Source organism: Glandiceps talaboti, chromosome 7 (assembly GCF_964340395.1).
Source record: "Glandiceps talaboti chromosome 7, keGlaTala1.1, whole genome shotgun sequence".
Lineage (NCBI taxonomy): Eukaryota > Metazoa > Hemichordata > Enteropneusta > Spengelidae > Glandiceps > Glandiceps talaboti.
In genome coordinates, this window is record NC_135555.1 from 12,074,798 (window position 1) to 12,098,316 (window position 23,519).

Here is a 23,519-nt window from a genome sequence, read left to right on the forward strand (position 1 = left end):
ACCATTTTTTGGATCCGTGGATTGTATGATTTGTAATACTAGTTTTTCATTTGTTTCTATAGATGGGTGTCAGCCCTAGAAGAGCTTCCAAACCTTCTGAATTCAGGACTAGCCTATGTAGATGATAGCTGTGTACAAGTACTTGTAGATTGGGTTATTGAAGCACTGGACCTAGACACTGCCATTGCCCAGTCTATAGCTGTCAACATAAGACAGATCAAAGCTGGTGTCAAGTTGACTTCAGCATTATGTGACTGTGGACCAACAGTAGCAAACAAACTGATAGTAAGTCACATTTCCTTTGAACAGTTGCTTTCTACCTGTAGATGTCTTGTGTTTTGGCATAGATGTCAGGATGTGCCTAGAAATAAACTTTCAATTCTTAGAGTGTGTGTGGAATATAGTTAGTCAGTTTTATGCAATAGGGTAATATTCTGTAAAGTTTTGAAGTTATTTTAAGTCAGTCCTAAGAATCTAGTTCCTAAGAGGCCATATCTGTGTCCTTTTGAAATTTACAAGAATCACAGTATGACATAGTCTGATAGGTGCAGTCGTTGGTCCACTTACGTAACCACTCGCTATTCATTGGGGAGCTATTCTGTAAGTGGAAACAACGACTAGATCTTACAGTCTAAGTATGACAAAAACTCAGCAGAAGTCCCCTCAAATGGGTTTTAAAAAATACCAATGTTATGGATTATTTGAATTTCCTAAGTCATGAAATTGAAAATAATGGAAAAAGCGTTGTTTGGTTATTTTTGTCCATGTAAACGACTAATGATAATGTCTTCAAGCCAAAGAAATTATTTCTAGGAATAACCCCCTCTATCATAGCTTAAACTCCTCATAGGATGGACAGTTTGTAGCATAGAAAAGTTAAAGGCCCATTACCGATTAAGATTAAAGTTATTTGTAAACAGCAGTTGTCTGGCAGAATTATAGAAAAAGGTGGTCAAAATCAAAAGATTGGTTTCTCTGTAATCTGCATGGCTCTACTGATAAACCAACACTAATTCTATGACACTAGATTGAAATATAGTCCTTTATATGTTGTCCCTTTAATATATTCATTGATTTGTCTTGTGTGATATTCTAATTCAACAGGAAGGAAGTGTCCAGGAGCAGTTATTTTCTTTGTTATTTGATGATCACATGGCTTCCTCTTTGAGACTAATGATTTTACAAGGTAAGGAAATGTTCTGTAATTTTTTATGGTAGGAGGAGAGCATCCTTTATTCATATTTTTTGTTTAGCCTATGCCTTCCAAAATCAATTTGACTGCTCAGTGCTTGTTTTGCTGTGGAGATAATTTTCAATTCACCATAAATGTACCAAAAGTGTTAGATATGTAGAGTTTATGTTATAGGGTATTTTGTTAAACAATATCGCAAGATTGATTGATTGATTGATCGATCAATCAATTTTTATTCAGTAATTATCCATCTATTTAGCTAAGCTGTATGCCAAAGCAAACAACAGGAAAAAAGTATTTTACTCATACAAATAGAAACATACAAGAGAAAGATCTGTGCATACAACAGTACAATAATTCTTAAGTGTACAACCTCAGATATTGAAATCCAAGCATTTTAACCAAATTGACTGATTTATATTATCAATCTAAACTGTTCACAAACAGCTTTAGATAGTTGTACCAACTGTTCAGAAGGAATGGAGAGATTCCTTGGCCGACACCAACAAAGTCAGGACCAAGTGAGTGGATATCAGAGAGCTTTAAAACTGATGCTATCAGATCAAACTGTGAGAGTGGTAACTGCTGTATCTGCATTACTAAAGAAGGCACATGTGTATGAAGCTTTGGGAAGGCTGAAACATGCTGCAGAATGGTAGGTTTATCTATATAGTTTGAGTACAGTGATCAGTGAGATACAATGTGTTGTGTCACCCTATCGGCCAGTACTCCGAAAGAAAGAGCTGACTGTTGAGGGCAGAATGATTTGATATATCTTACAGTCTAATTGAATTGTAGCTTGGTCAGTCTGATTATCAAATTTCCAATGCAGATGCAAAGGCAAGAATGTTTGACTTGACACACCACTGATGCACAGCAATATGGTGACTCAAATGAAAAGTCTGTGTTCATCATTTTGACTCACCACACCAAATGTTTAAAAGGTGCACTGCTGTGTACTGTGTAGAACACTGCACCTAATATGTGTTTTGTACATAGTTTGTTTTAGAACTTTGGGAAGCTGAAGGAGACCATTGCATTAGGGCTAGGGATGTTAAAATACAGGATAAAGTTGGTGGTTGACACAGGCTTTATCTAAAACAGTATTTGTTCACATCGAAGGCTGGGCTCAGTGTCCGTCAGGTGCACTCAAGACATACATTTGTACTTAAAACTAGGGAGTCATAGTTAGGGTTGGGTTAGGTATAGGCATCAGGTTAGACTCCCTAGCATAAATCTCATTAGTATTATCTGCAATGGATGGACTCTGTTCTTCATGTGTCCAAATGCAAATACGGTTATTTCACTAGTTATATTTGCCACTTTGAGAGCATTCATGTTGACATTTTAGATGAAATGCATACATCGCTTTATGTACATACAGTATTATGGAGAATACCCCACCTTTACCAGAAGGTACCAAAGAGACAGAACACAAAGAAGAAAGTGGTGAACGTAGTCCAGACAAAATGATATTCATAGAAACTTCTGAGAAGAGTTCTGCTGCCAATACTCCTGAGAGGTCTGAGCAAGGTTTACTAATGGAAGCCGATATGCCAATGACATCACCAACTGGAGTTTGTACAGCTAGTACTCAAGATGTTGAAACCATCTTAGAATGTCTTGCAGAGTTGTGTTATGTTCTCCACAATGCTTCACACACTATCGTAAGTTATTATATTGTTCCAGTCAGACTTATTTCTGTCTTTAGTACACTTGTATTGAATACTGCTATCAACTTAAAGGAAAACTGCATTTGTCGTTATACATATCATCACAAAACCATACATTTCTGCATTTAACAGTACTAGTGAACCACTGAAGTAATTTTTTTGGTTAAAAATGTATGGTTTTATGGCAATATTATGGACAGTGTCTCAGTGAAAATTGTCGTAATACAAGATATGCAAGGACAGGATTTAGGTTTTAATACATTTCAAGCATCTGATAACAAACTGTTACAATTCCTAGTTAATTAAACGTTAAAGACAGTATTGTCAACGCGCCATCATGTCTGTTTGTTTGTCTGCCATGCCGTTTCTTACATGATAATGACAATGTAACACTCTTCTATCCCATTATTGTCACCAGGTACAACCCCCAATCAAGGCATTCCCAACCACAGCTAGAATTACTGGACCAACATCAACTGTTGACCCCTATCCAGTTTTATTCCATATGTTTAATGCAAGGTTAGTATGTGTGTTGATTGCTATAGTGGAGAGGGGGGGGGGGGGGGTGTCCTTTGCATTCCACACTTTGCTGTGTTACAGAATGAACAACAGATTGTTTGAAAACCCAAAGATTTATTACTTGCAGGGGGAGGGGTTGCTCTTTTGAAGGTGTGCCTTGTAAGTGAAAAAGTAATTTCAGAGGGATTTCACTGTCATAAAGGCACATTCAAACGAGCAATAAATTCTACGGTAAATGAAAGTTAGTGTTTCCCTTTGTGAAAAGGACTTAGAATCTCCTTGAAAGTTGTACGTCATGAATGAACATTGAATGTAGCATGGACAGTGTTTATAACTTCTTTTGATTTACAGGAGACTACTGGAGAGTTTGTTATTATTAGTATCCTGCCCTGCCACATCTGGTCACTTGGAAATATTTGATTCTGTACGAGAAATAATTCAACTCTGTATGAAGACCCAGCAAGGTATGTAACAAGACATCAATCACTTTGTCACCATAATAAAACATTAAGTTTTGAATCAAGTCAAAGGGATTGAATGAACATGAAGTATCTGAAATGGAATAACTTGATTTGTCTCACCACAATGAAATGACTTCTCATTGACAAAGTCAAAGTAGAACAATAGATTACCATACAATACTAACATGAACTGAAACCCTAAAGCTATGCTACACTATAAAGAATGACTGGTTACAGTTCAGAACAGAAAGAGAAGAGGGGGCAAAGAGTGACAGAAAAAAATGTTAGTTTTAAAGTTTATATGCTTGGGGATGAAATCTACTGCATGGTTAGAAAAGTATATGCTTGGGATGAAAGGCATTTGATGCTTAGAACATGCCAGTTGTGTAGAGAAGCTGGGAAAGGGTTTGTTACCAGGAATCCAATAAAAAGAAGATAGAGAGAAGGAAAAGGAGATGCAGAGAAACATGAAGAAGAAGATTTTTTTTTTTTTTACTTTTTTTTAAAATCAACTGACCAACCCTAGTTGCCATAAGTGAAAACTTTGAACTCAATATCAGTTCTGTCTTTGTTTCAGGTTTATTGTACTTAGCTTACAACCATGCCACAGTAAAGGTACTGATACAGACACTTACTAATAACTATGGTGAAGACAATATAGAGGAAGGCAGCCTGCATCAACTAGGACTCCAACTCATATATCATTTACAGGCGCTACAAAACATTGACCAACTGAAAGACCTTCTCAGCTCTAAGAAAACACTATTACAAAGTGACAGAGACAATGCTGATGTGATCAGTACATTACACAATATGTATGCAATGACATTGCATCCGTATGCCTTGATTGGAAAGAGTGCTGTGGCTCATGTCTTTAATTTGGACAGCAACCTTGACAGCCTACTGCCATTTCTAGAACTTACAGGTCAGTATATCATTTCTTTAAGTAATCTCTCTCAACATTAAGGGGGAACAATACCTTGTGAATTCACTGTGTTTAATAAAAACTGGATGAGTTTTTATTAAATATAGTGAATTTATAAGGTATCCTTCCCTTTTAATAATAATTCACATTTTTACCACCCCCACCCCCACCCCCCACCCACCCACCCACCAGCACAGGCCGATGGGGCTATAGAAATGACCCGTGTCCATCTACCCATGAGTGCAACTTCACATCCATTGCATTAAGACTGCATCCCTTTATGTTTACTTGAGAGAGCTTTCCTTTTGTGTAATGATTACATGACCTTTTTCTACAGATGATATGTATAGCTAGTTGTATAGGAATGTTGTATAGAAATGCATGATAAGTCTTGAAACCTGTGAGGTGTGTATCTGTTGTCGCAGTGTATCTACTACACACTGTCTTCACCTGGTCTTTGCAAATTTTAGGTCGTTTATTCACATTCCCTCTTCTTGATCTCTGTTCAGCAGATGAAGATGTTGATCATAACATCAAGAAGTCAGCTTCATATGGCTATGCATCAGGCCTGCTGTCACTAATTATACAGTACTGTGATAACATTGAGACTTTTAAAACCTATGCACCAAAAATACATGCTCTCTGTCCAGAACACTCAGGTAAGACATTGCTGTATGTTACGTTTCGTGTTTATATTGCCATGGTGTATTTTGAGATATAATAATTTGGATGGTCAATTTCAAAATCTGTAATAAATGATGAAACATGAAGGGTTCTAAATCTTTACATTTTGATAACATTTTACACATTTTCCAAGTGATTGTTGGTTACCCTGTGAAGGTTTGGAGAAGTGATACTTTTTACATTTTGCAAATATGGCAGTGGAGTCCGATTAGTTATCAGGAAATGAAGAGTTGTAAAACTGACATTTTCACATGTTTGTACATTTGACAGAGTTATCCAATTGGTTGTCACCCAGTGAAGGATTGAAATTTGACATCTCCAGCATCACACCATTGGTAGAGTATATGAAGAACCACACCAGTGAGTTGTCAAGTAATCTACCTATTGTTGGACCAGCCTTTGTGACAGCAGTCAGGATACTTCGATATCTAACATGTCCAAGACATGAATATGACAATTCAGCAGGTAAACAGTCACAATAATGTTTTAAATGAAATGAAATTTATTTCGCATTTAGAGGCCATCAGCCCAAAATATGTGTACAAACAAATAAAGGAAGAGAAAAAGTATAATGATTTGCATACGTAAATGGAAAGGAAAATGTGTCAAGAATAAACGTGACTTATGGCATGGAAAAGTTTTCTCTCTGTCTAAATGCCTTATAAATATACATAACTTATGAAATGGAAAAGTTTTCTCTCTGTCTAAATGCCTTATAAATATCATTGCAAGTTGTATCATAGATTGACAGCGAATCTGCCTATTGTTGAGTTATTTTTTCCATTATGTTAGTCCCGAAAGGGGAACTATTGCAACGTGTTCCATCAGTCTATGTGTGCATCCATGTATCTATAACACCTCATTTCTCAGATTTGCAATATCCAATTTCATTTAAACCTTGCACGATGGTGACATATATATAAGACATATGCACATCACTTTGTTTCATGACATATGCAAATTTGACTGAATGTTGTCCATATTTGTAGTTAAAAATTCATACAAAAATATATGGAATATATTTGTTTAACCTTGTATCATTTTTCATTGAGTATGTTTAACTGTGCTGAAATAAAGTCTCATTGCGAAATCGCAGGGAATACCAGTGTTACATATTTTGACTGTCTTGTTTGCCTACAGAGCATCAAAAAGATCTACACTATAATCTTGCTGTTATACAGTTATTCTCAGCTGAGGCCATGGAAGTATTCATATCAGTGTTTAAGGTAGGAAATCAGTTTAGCTTTACAAGTGTTATTACTTCTTTCAGCACTCCTGTCTGTACTGAATGCAATGGAGTTATTCATAGCACACTGCAGCTAGTGCTGGCTGCAGCTAACTGAATATAGTTATGTTGTAAATGACCATGATGTCAGACTTTTTATGCAAATTCATCACCACCTACTCTACGGTTGTGCCACAGATGTAAACATAAGTTTCTGGCCAATGTCTGGTATCTTATTAAGTACACACAGTTGACAATTATCACCATGACAACAATAATTATAATCGCCAGATGCAGAAACTGTTATGCTTATTTGATTTCTAATACACATAATGACCTCTGAACTTCTAATCACTAGTTTTAAGAGTAGTCTAAATCTTCTCATCTTTGCAACACTGTTGTACAGAGTATTGCGGTCATAAGAGAAGGCTGGTTGGGGCTGAATGACAATGTGTCTTATGCTCTATTGACCCTCTTGAATTGATATCATCAGGTTTACAAAAAAGATGTGTGTGTGTGTGTGTGTGTGTGTGTGTGTGTGTGTGTGTGTGTGTGTGTGTGTGTGTGTGTGTGTGTTACCCAATAATACAACTTATACAGCAATTATCAAACCTCCACATTGATACAAACATTCATGTATGTTGATTTGTTGACAGAAACTTGGTGATTTTCTACTACGTCCATGGCAGGAAGGTTTTCCTCAACCCAGTAGTGTCAATCATATCATAGAGAGTATTGTGACACCACTACTTATTGTTACCAGGAGAATGTTAACAGAACTACTCAGTAGCACTAAAGCTGAGGTAAACACTCAATTCATATCCTATCTTGTACAGATACCATGAGTAGTTTGAATATGAATGAATATATAGAGACAGTTGTGGTACTCCGAAGATATTTTGCTAAGCTTTGTGAAAAATGATAATGGAAGGTGGTTAATCTAGCACAGATTTCCATACTAAATCGGTAATTCTGATGGAGAACCCCAGTACAGTACTTGTGGGATCTTTGATACATTTTACCTGCTTACCGTCCCTTTATAAAATATTTTATGGGAAATCCTATGGTAATGATAACACATTTACCACAATCTCTTTGTCTTGATACTCTGTACTCATAGGAGTAATCTATGCAAGACTTTTGTACTAAAGGCAGAAATAAGTCTGACTGGACTTTTCCTTTCATTCAAAGTACCATTCATAATGCCAATATGGTGCCATTAATTATGAATTGTTGTCTTTTCTTTCAACTCAAAACAGTTCCGAGATGTGAGACTGGTGAGTTGTATGTTGACCCTTCACACAGTATTATGTTCACCAACCAGTAGTATACTGAGTAGTGATACAGCCAGAGTACAATCACTTATATTAGATGTTCTACTTACATTTACCAAACCTGCCCTCAAATCAGACACTGAAGAAGGTAAGTAAAGTACCTGTGATTATCAATAAATCTTGAACACAATGGCACAGACTGATTTTTGCAACCTGTCATTTGTAGACATCAATCTCTCATTTAAACCCCAATATTTGAATCCCCTGTTCTTGTATTAGTGCTATGCTATCAGTTGAGCGTAATGGTTCTATAGGGTCATTCTTTTGTTCAGGATCAAATTTTTCTATAGCTCTACCAAGTTTAGTCCTAATTTGACTTGTGCTGTTAACGCCCAATTTTTAAATCGTATATCCTTGCATAAGGGTCATCAGTTGTGCTTTCAATGCCTTACAGTTCGTTTTAGAGATTTCTGAACAAATGTGTTTACATAGATGTTGATAGACTATGATTATTGGTTTCCAAGTTTGTCTCCCTATTACTGCAGCATTGACAAAATGATATAGCGTAGATTACAAAAAAGGTCTAAGCCATCTGTTGCTACTCTACAGCTGCTGTATACATTAATGTATAATGTCTCCAGCATGTTGTTCCACTCATAATTCAAAATCACAATTACATAATGGAAATTTCATAAACAGTGAAATTATGCAAAACTCACATGTATAGTTATATATTGGTATACACTTTGTCTATCTCTTTCATTTCTTGCCAAAAAAGTATAGTGTTGAAATGGTTGTCTCTGTTGATAAAACATTCTATCAAAGTATAAAGATCGCATTTTCTGAATTGTTGATCAATCTATTATGAAAGACTGAAGTGGGTAGTTGAAAATTTCAGGAAACAATTTTCAAATTTGTGTTTGGAATAAAAGTTGACTTTGAAGTATGAATTTGATATATTTAGTACTGTATTTGTTTACTCCCTAGCTGTAACAAACAGTGCATGGACAATGATGTTAAAACAAGTACTGGAGTACATTCCATCAGCACCTTATACTTTTATGAGTGGACTATCATTACTACTGGAACTACTACCACTGCCATTACCAATGCAAGTACAAGAGGTGAGAAATGATATTTTATGAATTACGAGACACAGACACAGACACAGACACACACACACATGCGTGCGCATGCACACACATACACACACACAGAAATCGTAAGTTTGTCCTGAGGAAGGCGACAATCACAGTGGTGAAACTTACAAATGAGAAAAACAGCAGCTTCGTGTACCAATAAACATTACTTTAATTATGAAATACACAATTTGCAATCACCAGCTATTCATACAATCAAAACAAAATGATTGGATCAATAGCATTTCTAAAAAAAATTCATCTTGTACTATCACATGTTCAGATTTGTTACTTTAATACCAGCTAAGTTTAATTCATGTTTAGTTGTGCGGCTGCTGTAAGTCATTTTCAAATCTTCTCTGAAACTAATGTCATTTGTACGAAACGTGATGCTACTTTTCATCTTTGTGGTTTTATGTTCTTCGGAAAACTTGTTTTTGTCATCTCCATGAGTTTTGTTCATGAAAAATCACAAGAAATAGTCACATTAGAAATATGCGTTGATTCATTTATTGAAAAACATATAGTTTATTATATGTAGGGAAAGTCATCTCTCACAAACATTACTGATGTAGTCATATTTTTACATGATTATTAGGCATTAACAGCTGACGAAGTACAACAAGCACTTAATACAAGGAAACTGTGGAGTATTCATTTGCACAGCCTGGGTCCAAAGATTCAAAATGTAATCAACGATCTTGCAGGTAAGAGAGTTTGTCTTAAATACTGATTTCACAATGATTACATATTGCCATTGACTATGCAAATAAATTTGAAAATTACAATTTTTGATATTTTTTTTATAACAGGTACTGGTTATCATCCCTTACAACATATCCTTAGAAGAGTATGTTGGCAGCTTGCAGACTTAGCTACACCAACAGCTCTACTAGTTGTCAGGTACAGTATTTGATATTAGACCAGACATTTCACTTCAGGGAGGGGTAGGGGGTGGCATGTACAACACTATTATTGGATGATTCTCATTATCATGTGACAGTTAAACTCTGATATGTCATGAGATCATTAGTTGGCCTGAAGAAGTATCCAGGGTGGGACATGAAATTGCTGTCACTCCAAACAGCAGCAAGTCTGTGGTAGGATAGATGTAATTACTCCATCATTAACTTTACACATTTGAACCTAGATGATTGACAACAAACATAAACAAAAAACATATCCTACAGGTTCTTTAATCCTTAGCATTTTATCACAAAGAGGGGTATCGATCCAATTTTTCAGCTCTGGTGAGATACCAGACATATATGGATTGATACCCTCCTAGTTGCATGACATCATAAGAGTTGATAGTTTTAGTGTGTTTGGATAGTGAAAAGACTTGCTTGACCCCAGTGTGGCATTGAAAGTGTTAATATCCACTAAATTTTTCCTTCACCAGGTATGTGTTTGAACTTCTGCATAATGAGCTGAACAAGGCCAGTACTAAGGAAGACACCAAGGAGGATAGTAAGACATTGGAGGTGGTTGGAGGCCAGGCAAATAGAGTCTTAATGTTGTTAATGTACTTAGTATCACAACCACCAGTCAAGGCACCACTGCTTCATTTACTCAGATCAAAGTAAGTACCAACAGGGCTTCATATAAGTTCTTAAAAGTCATGACATTTCAAATCACAGAATTAGCAGAAAGTACATCAAGTGACGCTTTTGTTTATGAAATGAATTTGTATTTACTCATATTGTCAACAAATAGCACAGATTTGTAAAGTGTCTATACTTGTGTAAATTAGTTTAAACCATGCTTTTATTACTATGGAAAATGTGCTCTTGGCAATGTAAGATAGACGCAAACTAAAACTATGGTTGTTGCATTTGGTAGAGTACACAAGTGGATGATAGCAATGCCTTGGTCATGTGGATATAATCAACCTGTAATCATAATAGTGTAATGCTGAATTATGCTGACACTTGAGAAAAACTTGCTATCAAAAACGCCATCCTACTCTGGGTGAAATTACTTCAGCACCCATTCATAGCTTATATCACTATCTTTCATTTTCAATAACTGTTTTAGTTTGTGTCGGTATTAACTTCTTCGTAATTTATTTGCCGTGGTCATATCGCTTGTTCACTAAAAGTAGAACACTCGTAATGCCAAAACTTGTTTCCCTCGGTTGAACCAATGAAAATAAAGTAGAAAAAGAGCTTTCTTTTTTATTTCCAAAGTAAATTAATTTTTTTTAAATGAAACCTTCCAGCAGTAATGTCAGTTTCTGATAAGGTGTGATAGTCACACTTCAAATAACTCAACTCATGTTGTATAAATGACTTCTGTTCTTCATACATCTCTGTTTATTCTCAGTGTGAAAACAGATGAGAGATTTGCTGAAGCTTTGTCAAGACTGTTAAATCTATTAAATACAGTATCTGAATCACCAACACACCTCCAATCTCAAGAATGTATTGTGGTAAGTACTATAAGTATGATATTACAATCTAAACAGAGCTTATGTGCAATTTTTATCAAACTTTGTATTAAGCTACAGATTTTCAGAATCACTGCAGATCAATAGTTTATCATCAAATCTTTTCCTTAGACATAGAGACACTAACACCAGTTTTAAGATGTTGGAAATATATCATCAGACCAACAGACAAAATCTCATTTTAGTTCTCCATTTCTACTCTTCACCACATAATTCACAAATAAGGGTATCACATTACCTAGTAATGTAATGATTGTACTGATAAGTTGAAATAAATCAATTTATAGGCTCAGTTCAAGAAAGGATTTAATTTTAGGCGTCCAAAACAGATGTCTGACAGAATTATAGAAAAAGTTGGTCCTGAATAAGTGAAGAATCCTGTGTAATCCTTATGGCTCTAATAATAAGTTAACAGTACTATGAGAGAACCTGGGATTGAAACCTGGGCCTTTAAGGAATTTGTCTTACAAAATGGATAATTTCACAAACTTGCTGCATAGCTCCAATGCTAGAAATTTGATGGAAGAAATTGTAATAGTATGCATTATTAAAGTTCAAATACTACATGTGTAGAGTGAACCTAATATACAGTTACCTGTGTTCTGTATCTTTTTACCCTGTCTTAATTTCCAGGCTATTGTACAGTCCATTTGTGATCCAGAAGTGACATTGCTGTCTACAGAAGCCACCTCACCCTTACCTGAACAATTAGCTAACAGTTTACCTACTAAGGAACATTTGGAACAAATCATTATAGCTCTCTTAGAGCATATTGGCAATATGGAACAATCGTATGCAACTGTGTTACTCTGTTTAAGGACATTAATTATGTTGACGGAGCATGACTACACCTTTTATCACTTAAGATGGTGAGTTGGAAAAATATACAATTACATTTTCTGGAAATTAACACTTTTGTTCATAGTAAGATATATCATTGGTATCAATATTAATGAAAAACCTAAACCATGATGTATTGTATTAATGTACAGTGTCATATTTACATGTTATTTTTTCTTAAATGAATGTTCACGGACTCTTGGATCATAGACATGAATGATATTTCTACTCACAGTTAAACATTTTTGGGAAACAAATCAGGAATTTTCACTGACAGCTCATCAGCATTGCCAGGGATGTATTGCATGCCTTGGGCAAGAAATGTTTCAAAACCCTTTATATTTTATAGTAAACCCCGATGATGCTGATGTGAGATGTCATCAAAAGTTTGGGTTTCTTTTTCCAAAAAAAAATATTGACTCATTCAATTGAAATTTTCCTTTATAAGATAGTTTTGTTTAATTAAAGTTTGGAAATTGATGACTAATATCTAGAAAGTAATTTTCATAACTCTTTGTTCATTATTCATTTTCATTTTCCTTACAGTGCCCTTGAGAAGAACATCAATGCATTTTTCAACTTGTTCAGGAAACTAGCATCAACATTTAATAAAGACAGTGCAGACTGCCTCTCAACATTGTCCACATTTTTGGAACTTTTACAATTGTTACTAAGTCCAGAAAACATTGACGATGATCACCACTCAGTGACTGCCACAGTTAGGACTTTCACTATTACTGAGACACATTTAATGACATTACTAAGATGGAGTAATAATCAGTCGGATAATCACCCCATCAAGGAACTAGAGAAACAGCTCATGGTAAGGAACTTATTTTATCCAAATTAGACAAATACTTTTTGTTGGAAAATGCTGAAAGGGGAACAAAGGGGAGGCTGATTTTATATTGGCTGCATATCATACATATCATAATATAAGCTGAGAGACCCAGTAGTCTGTAAGGTGTGCCTTGAGAGGGCGCCCTCAGGCATCAGTATGAACAAGGCCGGTGAGGGCAGGCAACTCAGAATTCCTCAGCCAGATTCACCAATTTTTATAAGTCTATTTTAGAGAGGTTTGTGGAAATGACTGGTACAGATGCATTTTGTGAGTACTGATTGATACTGGCCAATACTAACCAGCATGAGGACAACCCCCAGACACTCTTTTGTGTGAAAAAAGGTCAACCATGCATGTGCTCTCGTTGTATTTTTTCCTCAAGTGTTTACTAATAACTTATTTGCTTTCCAAAGGATTGCTGCAAAGAAGATGAAGCCATGGGTACATTACTGCTTGAAATAACCAACTTATCCCAAGTATTGAATTCAACACAAGACTTCTCTGCCAGCAAACCAGAGGAGTCTATAGAACCTACACTGCCAGCACCAGATAGTCTTAGCTCACAGTTTAATAACAGAGCTTGTTATCTGGTGGGAGATATAGAAGATGACAGGATTAACTATTGGTTAACTATTCCACCATTAGATGATCCAGATATCGATATGGACATGGTAAGATCAGCATTTCTGTGATTTTTGATGGAAAGTACATAAAAAGTGGCTGGTATGGATGGAATTTGAATGAATGAATGAATGGATGGATGGATGGATGGATGGATGGATGGATGGATGGATGGATGGATGGATGAATGGATGGATGAATGAATGAATGAAGCAACTTTACTGTGTTTTCCTATATGAAAAAATCATGTGAAACAACATCAACCATGTCAGTGTTTGTAGCTCAGTACATTGCAGAAAACTAAATGATGTGTAGAAAGTTTGTGACTGTAGAACATTCAGGAATTGATTTGTAAATAATATACTGAAATGTCAGCATACATACTTGGATTACTTGTGTCTACAAGTGACTACTTGCATTTACCCAGTTTGTTTACAAAATCATTTCCTGTATGTAAGAATAAGTCATAGAAACTATAGACAGTATATTGGGTTGAATAAATCTGAGAATAATTGAAACTATACATCATTGTACAATAATTAGTCCCATGGTAAATGTGTAATCTGTTAATAATTCTAGGTGAAAGTTGACTTTGAAGAGCTGAGTGAGAAATGTTGTCCAGACTTTGACCTGAAAGAAGAAATTGCTAAAGGTTTTGCTGGTGAAGATTCTGCATCTCCCAGGAAAAAGATGAGGTAAATGGCATTTGTGAAATGAATTGAATAGACCTTTTTTGAAAAAAAAAGTCTTTAGTTGATGTAACAATATGATGAACTATTAAAGGAAAAGTCCAGTCAGACTTATTTCTGCCTTCAGTACACTTGTATTGATTACTGCTATCAACTTAAAGGAAAAGTCCAGTCAGACTTATTTCCGCCATTAGTACACTTGTATTGATTACTACTATCAACTTACACATGATATTGGGTGATAAAATAGTACCTTGATAACTTATTCAACTTTGAAATCATGTAAAGCACCCCTAGTACACCTTACATCTCATACATACGTTCAGACACTTTTGGGAATTCTTGCAAGGTTTTATGGGAAAACCTTTGATGATGACATCACATTTACCACAATCTCTTTGTCATGACAAATACGAAGAGCTTGAAAAAGAGATTCTGGTAAATGTGATGTTATCACCAGAAGTTTTAAAATCAGTATACATTATCTACATTGTTATGGAATTGTATCATGTTTAATACGGTAGTTGCTTTTAGCCTCAAGTGGGTGGGTATACTCCTAGTTTTCACTTGCTTCATCTCTATTTGATTGCAGACTTGGAAAGCGAAAGTTTGATCCTTTGATTGCAAGGAGTGAAAGGAAAGGCATGGGACAAATGAGAAGAGGACACAAAGGTATGATGATAAGATGTTTTCATATTATTCCCCCAATACTTTTCTGCATTCAGCCAAAGAAAGTATGAGTGACCTAGGGGGCGTTGTCACTATGAGTCAAAAGTAATACAGAAAACACTACAACCGTGAATACAAATACTCTTAGAACTCACTGGCACACATGCATAATATAGTTCTATTATCATAACATGTTAAAATGAAAAAGCAAATTTCAATAAATCATGTACTGTGCAATAACGTGATTTTGTGTACAAGGCACAGCCATGTATGCAATAATATTTCCTGTATTGCACTGCAGTGTAAATACCAATGGTATGCATGTGCACTGGTGCAAATTATCACTGGTACATTTATAATAATACACTGTTCTTTGATATATTTATGACACATGTATGTGATGCTCAAAAAATACTACACTAAAAAAATGAATGAATGTGCCATTGTTTGTACTTAAAGATCAGAGATGCTCTTTACAAGTTACTAGTAAACATGATGTCTTAAACATGATAAACTTCAAAGAAGTGAAATTATTTTATACAGCATACTAACAGATTTACCATAGCTTACAATTTGGTATAATTTTTGCTACTGTAGGTATGCCAGGTAGAGGTGGTAGACCTGGATTTTATCAAGGGGGAAGACCAAATGACTTATTCCGTCAGAGAGCTCAGAATACTAGTAGACCACCATCCATGCATGTAGATGACTTTGAAGCATTAGAACATCAACCTCAACAACAACACCATATGCCTCCTATGAAAAAGGTCAGTATTTGGGATTTATTGATAGGTTATAAGTTAACTTTCTTTATGCATCGTAGAGAAATGGCATGATTCATTACAAACTAAGTAGATGTGTAAGGTCAGAGAATGCGAGATGTAATTAGGTGTTTAGATTGTTGTTTCTAAACCAATGTCTTTTCAAACATGACTTGGATCTCTACATGTAGTAATGAAATTAGAAATGTGACACTTAAACATTATTTCTTGATGTGAAATTGGAAAAAAAAGACACAGCAGTACATATCAATACTCAGAAATACACACACAAAAACATAATTATTTGCATGCACACACACACACGCCTCTCTCTCTCTCTCTCTCTCTCTCTCTCTCTCTCTCTCTCTCTCTCTCTCTCTCTCTCTCTCTCTCTCTCTCTCTCTCTCTCTCTCTCTCTCTCTCTCTCTCTCTCTCTCTCTCTCTCTCTCTCTCTCTCTCTCTCTCTCTCTCTCTCTCTCTCTCTCTCTCTCTCTCTCTCTCTCTCTCTCTCTCTCTCTCTCTCTCTCTCTCTCTCTCTCTCTCTCTCTCTCTCTCTGTGTACTTACAGATTTACAAGTTTAAACTATACATTATGTGTGTCATATCATATAACTAATTTATCATGTTATCTCTAGTATAAATCAAAGAACATCTTTGAACCCTACTGTAAATTATGTGTAATACAGCCTTCACGATATGACATTTCACAACTACTAATCTGAATTTTCAATCCATACATATCCATATCAGTCAGTCATGAGCAATACACAGTCTTTTGTTTATTTGAAATTGTGCATCCCCTCAGTTTGATGGAGAGATATAAATTTAAAACATAGACTGTAAGATAGGTCTTGACATTCAGTCTGAATCAGGCTTCATTGATATCTGGTAGGGTGGCAAAACACATTGTATTCTTACAAACTATCACAACAAAATGAGATGTCTGTAATGCATTAAAACCAATACCAAAGAACAAACTTGCAACACAAGTCTCCGTAAAGTGAAAATAAAAGTGGTGCATGAATAAAATTCCAATGCTGTACATTCCAATCACGTTTGGAGCACTTCCAGTTTACTTCCAGTGTTTGTATAACATCTCCCTATCCGTTGTATAAATAGAGCAGTAGGCCCCTCCCCCAGGAATGAAGAACGGTATCTATGACGATCAGATAGTAATTAACATATCATTAGTATGCGAGTCAGATAGTAGTCTTCCTAGACTAGATAAATGAATAGATAGTGGCATTCCAAAGGGGAATCTTAAATCATCACCAGTCTAATATCTCATGAGGCTGTATACATTGTCAAATTAAAGGTTGACATATGTACTTACATCTGTTGGGTATTCTTTGCATTTTTATCGGTAAATTATTATAGCAATTTCAAAAAAAAATCTAAGTTGTTTGCAGTATAATTGTTTGTTGTTTGAAAAGTGTTGTTAGATACTTGATTGATAGGTTAATTAAGGTATGCATTTATTGGATGTAGGGTTTGACTCGGTTAACATATATAATTAACTTCAGGGTCAAATGGATATTGAAGTTCAATCATGTATGCTGTAGAGTTAGCTATGAACGATTTCCAATCTAATCAACCTATAAACTGATGCAGTAAATTAATTCCTGTGACATCTGCGATTGGAACAGTTCAAGTAAGATTTCCATTTCAGACACTTTAATTAATTGCTGCCATAAAATTAAATCAGTACAGAGTTTAGTTAGAATTGATGAAGTAGTTACGGTTGAGATGTCTCAGTATGCTTCGTTGTCTTGATATCCATAAAGATGAGCTTTTCAGCTAATCTTGATGTCTCTAATGGTTATAGTTAAAAAGTTAGTCATCTTGTATGTCACTCACTTGCCTCTCTCTCTCTCTCTGTATCATCCAGGGACCACCACTCGGTCGTCCTAGTCGGGGATTCTTTGGAGGTGGTGGTGGACCGGGCTATCAACGAGGAGGCTTTCCTGGTGGTCCCGGAGCTCGTTGGAGTGGACCAGGTGGTGGGTACAACCGCAGAGATTTAGGTAAGCGATGTTAATTTTAGAAAGTAAACACCTTCTTTTTTTCAACATCATTACCATCACGTGAACTCCTTGTACTTCTAATCAAATGATGACATTTTCATAACTTCTCTTGAATAATTTACATTCGGGTGATTTCAATACTGGTTTCTTGATTATTAATTTTTATTTGGCTAATATATTTGCATTTTATATAGTTGAAAAGTTAACATTTTGTAAAGACAGGGCTCAAAATATTCATATCCATCTCCAAAGATTGTAATCTTATTTTGCTAATACAAATGTAGAGTGCTTTCCATAGTTAGTATACAGACTGTATGTGCATGTAAAGTAGCACTGTCTTAGAATTATGTATGCGAGAATTGTTACAAGTCAATTGTAAATCTTTTGATTTTTGTCTTTGTCTATGTTTGTCGTATATAAGTGGTCATATGGATGAGAATTAGGTATTTATTTTGGATTGTTAATTTATAAAACAATTTTATTATGGCTTCATACTTGAAAAATCCACATGAAACTACATATGCCAAGTCCTTGTTTATAACTCAATGTAATGGCAAAAGACTGATAAGTGTGTAAAATGTTTGTTATTGTACGTAAAATAACAAACTTTTTTTTACACATTTTTTAGCTTTTTGCAATGTACTGAGTTACAAACACAGACTTGGTCTATGTTGTTTTACATTGATTTTTTTCAAGTATGAAGCTATGATAAAATTGTTTTATAAATTAAAAATCCAAAATAAATACCCAATCCTCATTTAAGAAATCACAGTTAATTTACACATTTTCATTTTTTGTACATGGACATTTAAATTATTGATGATGCGGTTGTGCTTTATAATGAATATGTCATGTAAATCTTACATGTATATCTGACAAACACAGGATAATGTGCAAAATTAAAACGTATAAATCATATCCATATTTATAGCATTTGTGTATTGTGTACCTATGAAAGTACTATCAATCTACAGGCAAACTTAGTAACCACAAATTAAAATTATTGGTCCAACATGTTAATAATAAGCTAACCACAGACATTGATGTAATTTCATATGATAGAGTGGTGTCTGTGATTGCAAGTTTTCCTCAAGTGGCTGCACATTCACCCCAATTCAGTGTTTACACACTATCTTGACTACAGGATGACTATGCAATCCTAATAACCAAGGCAGCACTATCACCCACTTGTGTAATCTAGCATATTCATTAGCAATAGTTTGTGTCTATCTTAGTTGCTGATAGATCCTGTAGTACTGTGAATGCTAATGTATAAATTTGTGACTGGTTTCAGGTCCAGCCATGGGTAACATGCAAGGTAGAGTACCAAATATGATGGGTAACAGACAACAACAGACATCACCAGGTGGATATCAGGGAAGAACATCCAGAGGATTCCTTTCAAGAAGGTAACTAATACACCTATCTAATTCTTAAATTAAATACAAATTTTCATTTATTTCATGAGGAACTAAAATGCAAAAACAAAGTTGTTGTTTAATATCTATCATATGTAACCACTTTGTGCATTGATGTGATGCACCACTAATTTTTGAACGACTTGTACACTAAAATTTACTGAATGTTGTGAAAAAAGGAAAGTATGACCATCTAGTAGTAAACTCCCTGTTGGAAGGAAATGGACCTATTCAATATATAGTGCCCCCTAGTGGTAAAGTCCCTGTTTGAATGAAATAGACCTATCCAATATATAGTGCCCCTTAGTGGTAAAGTCCCTGTTTGAATGAAATAGACCTATGCAATATAATAGTGCCCCTAGTGGTAAAGTCCTGGTGGAAGGGAATAGATGTATCCAGTAAATAGTGCCATCTAGTGGTGAAGTTCCTGCTGGAAGTTACTAGTATTAGAATTATCAAATGAATAGTGCCCTCTAGTTGTAAATTGCATGAATTTTTTCATCCTTGAATGATATAAAGCCTTCACAGTGCTGTCACTAATATCAATCATGTAACATTATATGTTTTTTTGCCACAATAGGCCAGACAACAGACTGTCTGCAGGTCAAGGTTATGGCAGACCACTTCCTCCACCCCAAGGCAGACAAGATGGTCTGTATGGTTCACCTGGTAGAGGAGGTCCCAGGGGTGGCATGAGAGGAAGTCCAAGTTCAGGTCGAGGTATGCCAAGTCCAACTAGGAAACCATATAGAGGTTTCAGAGGAGGAATGCCAAGTGGAGGTCGATGGGTTGGTCCTGGTGGTAAAACAGATCCACATACAAGGTAGGGTCTTATCTCAGTCCTTCTAACAATATTCTTATGTTTGTCAACATGACCTCGGATTCACAGCTGATATTGTAGTCAGTACATTTTTACCACTCTTTGTCTAGTCTAGTTCATTGTCAGATGCAATAGAAAGCTATGTGATTCAGTTAGAGACCCTTGTCGTATTAGCCATGTTTGCAATCAAATTTTTCGTGTAGCATATGACACATGCAATGGCCACTAAAATTGGCACATTGACCTAAATTTGATATATAAACATTTTACTTATCTGTAACTTCTACACTTGGTATGGATACTATAAACGATTGTGGTACATATATTTAAAACACTTTACTTTGGTGTTATAGGTTGTAAAATGTACATTTATGTTTGGTTTTTTTTCCTTGCCTAGATTCATACCACCTAAGCCAACCAGGGGTGGTTATGGTCGCCATGATGGTGGTAGTCGACATGGAGGTGGGAGACCATTCTCAAGATAGACTTGACTCTCTCAAAGGTGATATGATGGTTATAAGTTTTTGATGTAAGAAAAGAAAAGCCAATCATTCTTGTTTCTCAAATTAAAGAGCTTTAAACTAAAGCCAACATTTATGTAACTATCTGATTATGGTAATCATTATCACTAAATTTGTTTGTGATGCATTTTTTTCATGTGTTATTGGAAATTTATGTTTCACAGTTTTTTTTACTCTGTATTCTGCTTTGTGCCATGTTTGTGCTCTTTTTTTTTTGTTGTTGAAAAAACCTGATTCATTGCCAAACACATTATTTTATAAATTCCTTTCCATGTAATGAATGAATTCTTTGTGACAAAATTAAATTTAAAGCCTGTGCTTTCTTTGAATACACCAAAAGGTCATAATCCAAACTTGAAGAAGTAAAATATTATTTTCATGGGGTCAAAGCTGAAACCGTAGACATCTATTGTCACACAGTGTTGGTATTAGTACAAGCATGGTATGAAAGATGGACGGAGTACCACAAAGCACCGTAAACAGGCTAGCTGAATTTTGAGATAGCGTTCATACCCAAAATACAATACATACTTAGAAGAAGGAAACACATGTTTATCAAAGTACAGTATAGTAAGATTTTGTTTCATATCATACATTGGTGATATTCTTGATTATTTCACATTGTACAGAAATACAAATGTGTACTGTCAGATATCCTTCATGTCCTGTGTCTATACCGAACAGTCTCATTATGTATGTTTTCACCTTTTGGTGTGTACTGGTAAGTTATTGTATTGAGATTGCCACAGAAAAGATAAAGAACCATTGTTAAAAATCTTATATGATATGTAGGATTTTCTGGGTGCTTAGTGGTTTCTCATTTTACTGTGAATTAGACAATGGTCTGGTGTTTGGCAGTTTGATATCCACATGTAAGATGTATTTTGGAACGTATACCGTGAAAACATTAGCCCACATCAAAATTTTGTGTGAAGGTTTATCTTCCATCTTTACAGTATTCACAGAAACCTTTAGTTTGGTGTGGCTCTCACTCAAAAAAGAAAGAAAGAAAGGTCTTACTGCAGTCAACAAACTCATCTCTATCATGCAGTTACACAAACTTAAAATAACAACCCTCAACCCTCAGAAGTAAAAGTATTAGTTGTCTGTAAGGTACGCCATGAAAGGGCGCCCTCACACATCGGTCAACCCTGAGAGAGGAATACCATTGAGGGCAGAGAGACATGATGTATCTTACAGTTTAAAAGTATTAGGAACCGGATAAAAATGGCTTTACTTTTCTTTTCTCAATGTTGACACCTCAATGTTTATCTGTTTGACAAATAACATTAAACCAGCTAAAACGTAAGTCAAAAGTGACACCCCATTTTATCCAAAATTAACTAACTTGCTGGCACTTTTTTTTTCATGTCAAACATGTTCTGTGCCAGAGATTGTACATATAAGAAGAGCTTTTACACAGTAACAATTGAATGTCCAGAAACTTGGAGAGGCAGAATAACACTCTCAGCTTGTGAAGAAGACATCTGTACTTACAATATGATATCTTTTTTTATTTCCCAACACATTTTTATTATGGTGCTTTAATAGTCTAGATTTAGCAATACATGTATATGTTGAAAACAAAAGTATAGCAATTTAGTGTCACTAGAGGGCAGTAGACAAATATAAGCTAACAGTGTTGTTGCTTGTCTGTGAGCTGTGCTGGTCATGATATATATGGACTTATGTTTTGAAATGTTTAAAAAAAAACTGCATTGAATTTAATGTAAATAGTGTCATTTGTAGTGAATGTTAGTGGAAGTAATAGAGCAAACACGGATAGTATTGAAATTCTACTCCTCAACTATCTGTGGACCAAACTATGCAGTTTGATGAATAAATATTCTGATTAAGCAAATTTTATTTGTTTGATGTGAATCTGTTATTTTAAAATGATGTGCTCAACGTTGAGTGTTATGTGCTTGAGTTCCTATTATTTTGTCACACCTATTGAAGTAGGCACTTTCAAGGGAACTTTAACACTCATGCTGAACATGGTACTAGAGATTTGAAAGCAATACATTGGCATGGTCATGAATCTCATCAAGAAAATGTTGTGGTTGATTGTTAGAGGAAGGGTTAACTTCACATCCTAGGATGAAAAGACTATAAAAATACACCTTTACCCTCATACCCCAGTGTAACAGACTTTAGAAGAATACACTCCTGCCACCCTTTATCTCAGTGGAAGGATCTCCTATCTCCCCAGTAGATTAGCATATACAACCCTCCCCTGACCCACACCCCAGTCTTACATCACATTATCAGAGGTTCTTCTCACACCCCAGTATTAACAAATTAGCATATTTCATCCCACCCCTAAGCTGTCATACCAGAAGGATTTCACTCACACCCCAGTATGATCTGATTGCCCACAACCCCACCCCAGTCATACCAAAACAGTTCTCACACCCCACTATAACAGATTAGCACAATACATCCCTCACCTGCCCCACACCTGTCATGTACCAGAGGAAGGGTTCTCTTCAAACCCCAGTATTAACAATTTAACATAATACACCACCTGCCATAATCCTATATACCAGAGGAAGGTTTAGTGAGTTTACCTCACACCCCAGTAGATTACCATATACACCCCATCGCACTATGTCCTATACCAGAGAATTAATTTCTCATAGTGAAACCTCAGCACTTAACCTACATTCCATACAGAACAGATTAAATATTTTCATCTATTTGAAAGTGTTAAAAAGACCATAAATAATGTGGCAAGTGGTGCTTACACTGACACTTGAGGACCATTTTGAACT

General features: G+C 35.5%; 1 protein-coding gene across 1 annotated transcript in view; it reads left to right on the forward strand.

The window, feature by feature from the left end:
* The window catches only part of LOC144437720 (protein virilizer homolog), a 29,434-nt gene extending 7,778 nt beyond the window's left edge, over nucleotides 1-21,656 (forward strand). The window contains exons 9-36 of the mRNA XM_078126727.1: nucleotides 63-285; nucleotides 1,105-1,186; nucleotides 1,640-1,847; nucleotides 2,577-2,859; nucleotides 3,284-3,384; nucleotides 3,736-3,848; nucleotides 4,423-4,770; nucleotides 5,280-5,429; nucleotides 5,725-5,919; nucleotides 6,595-6,680; nucleotides 7,336-7,482; nucleotides 7,939-8,101; nucleotides 8,941-9,077; nucleotides 9,691-9,799; nucleotides 9,905-9,995; nucleotides 10,495-10,674; nucleotides 11,418-11,523; nucleotides 12,175-12,410; nucleotides 12,928-13,204; nucleotides 13,636-13,893; nucleotides 14,423-14,538; nucleotides 15,125-15,204; nucleotides 15,799-15,968; nucleotides 16,057-16,065; nucleotides 17,851-17,986; nucleotides 19,281-19,395; nucleotides 19,985-20,227; nucleotides 20,622-21,656. Coding sequence (XP_077982853.1) covers nucleotides 63-285; nucleotides 1,105-1,186; nucleotides 1,640-1,847; nucleotides 2,577-2,859; nucleotides 3,284-3,384; nucleotides 3,736-3,848; nucleotides 4,423-4,770; nucleotides 5,280-5,429; nucleotides 5,725-5,919; nucleotides 6,595-6,680; nucleotides 7,336-7,482; nucleotides 7,939-8,101; nucleotides 8,941-9,077; nucleotides 9,691-9,799; nucleotides 9,905-9,995; nucleotides 10,495-10,674; nucleotides 11,418-11,523; nucleotides 12,175-12,410; nucleotides 12,928-13,204; nucleotides 13,636-13,893; nucleotides 14,423-14,538; nucleotides 15,125-15,204; nucleotides 15,799-15,968; nucleotides 16,057-16,065; nucleotides 17,851-17,986; nucleotides 19,281-19,395; nucleotides 19,985-20,227; nucleotides 20,622-20,709 — 4,450 coding nt within the window. The 3' untranslated portion in view covers nucleotides 20,710-21,656. The remainder of the gene's footprint in view (nucleotides 1-62; nucleotides 286-1,104; nucleotides 1,187-1,639; nucleotides 1,848-2,576; nucleotides 2,860-3,283; nucleotides 3,385-3,735; nucleotides 3,849-4,422; nucleotides 4,771-5,279; nucleotides 5,430-5,724; nucleotides 5,920-6,594; nucleotides 6,681-7,335; nucleotides 7,483-7,938; nucleotides 8,102-8,940; nucleotides 9,078-9,690; nucleotides 9,800-9,904; nucleotides 9,996-10,494; nucleotides 10,675-11,417; nucleotides 11,524-12,174; nucleotides 12,411-12,927; nucleotides 13,205-13,635; nucleotides 13,894-14,422; nucleotides 14,539-15,124; nucleotides 15,205-15,798; nucleotides 15,969-16,056; nucleotides 16,066-17,850; nucleotides 17,987-19,280; nucleotides 19,396-19,984; nucleotides 20,228-20,621) is intronic.
* Nucleotides 21,657-23,519: the final 1,863 nt, after the last annotated feature.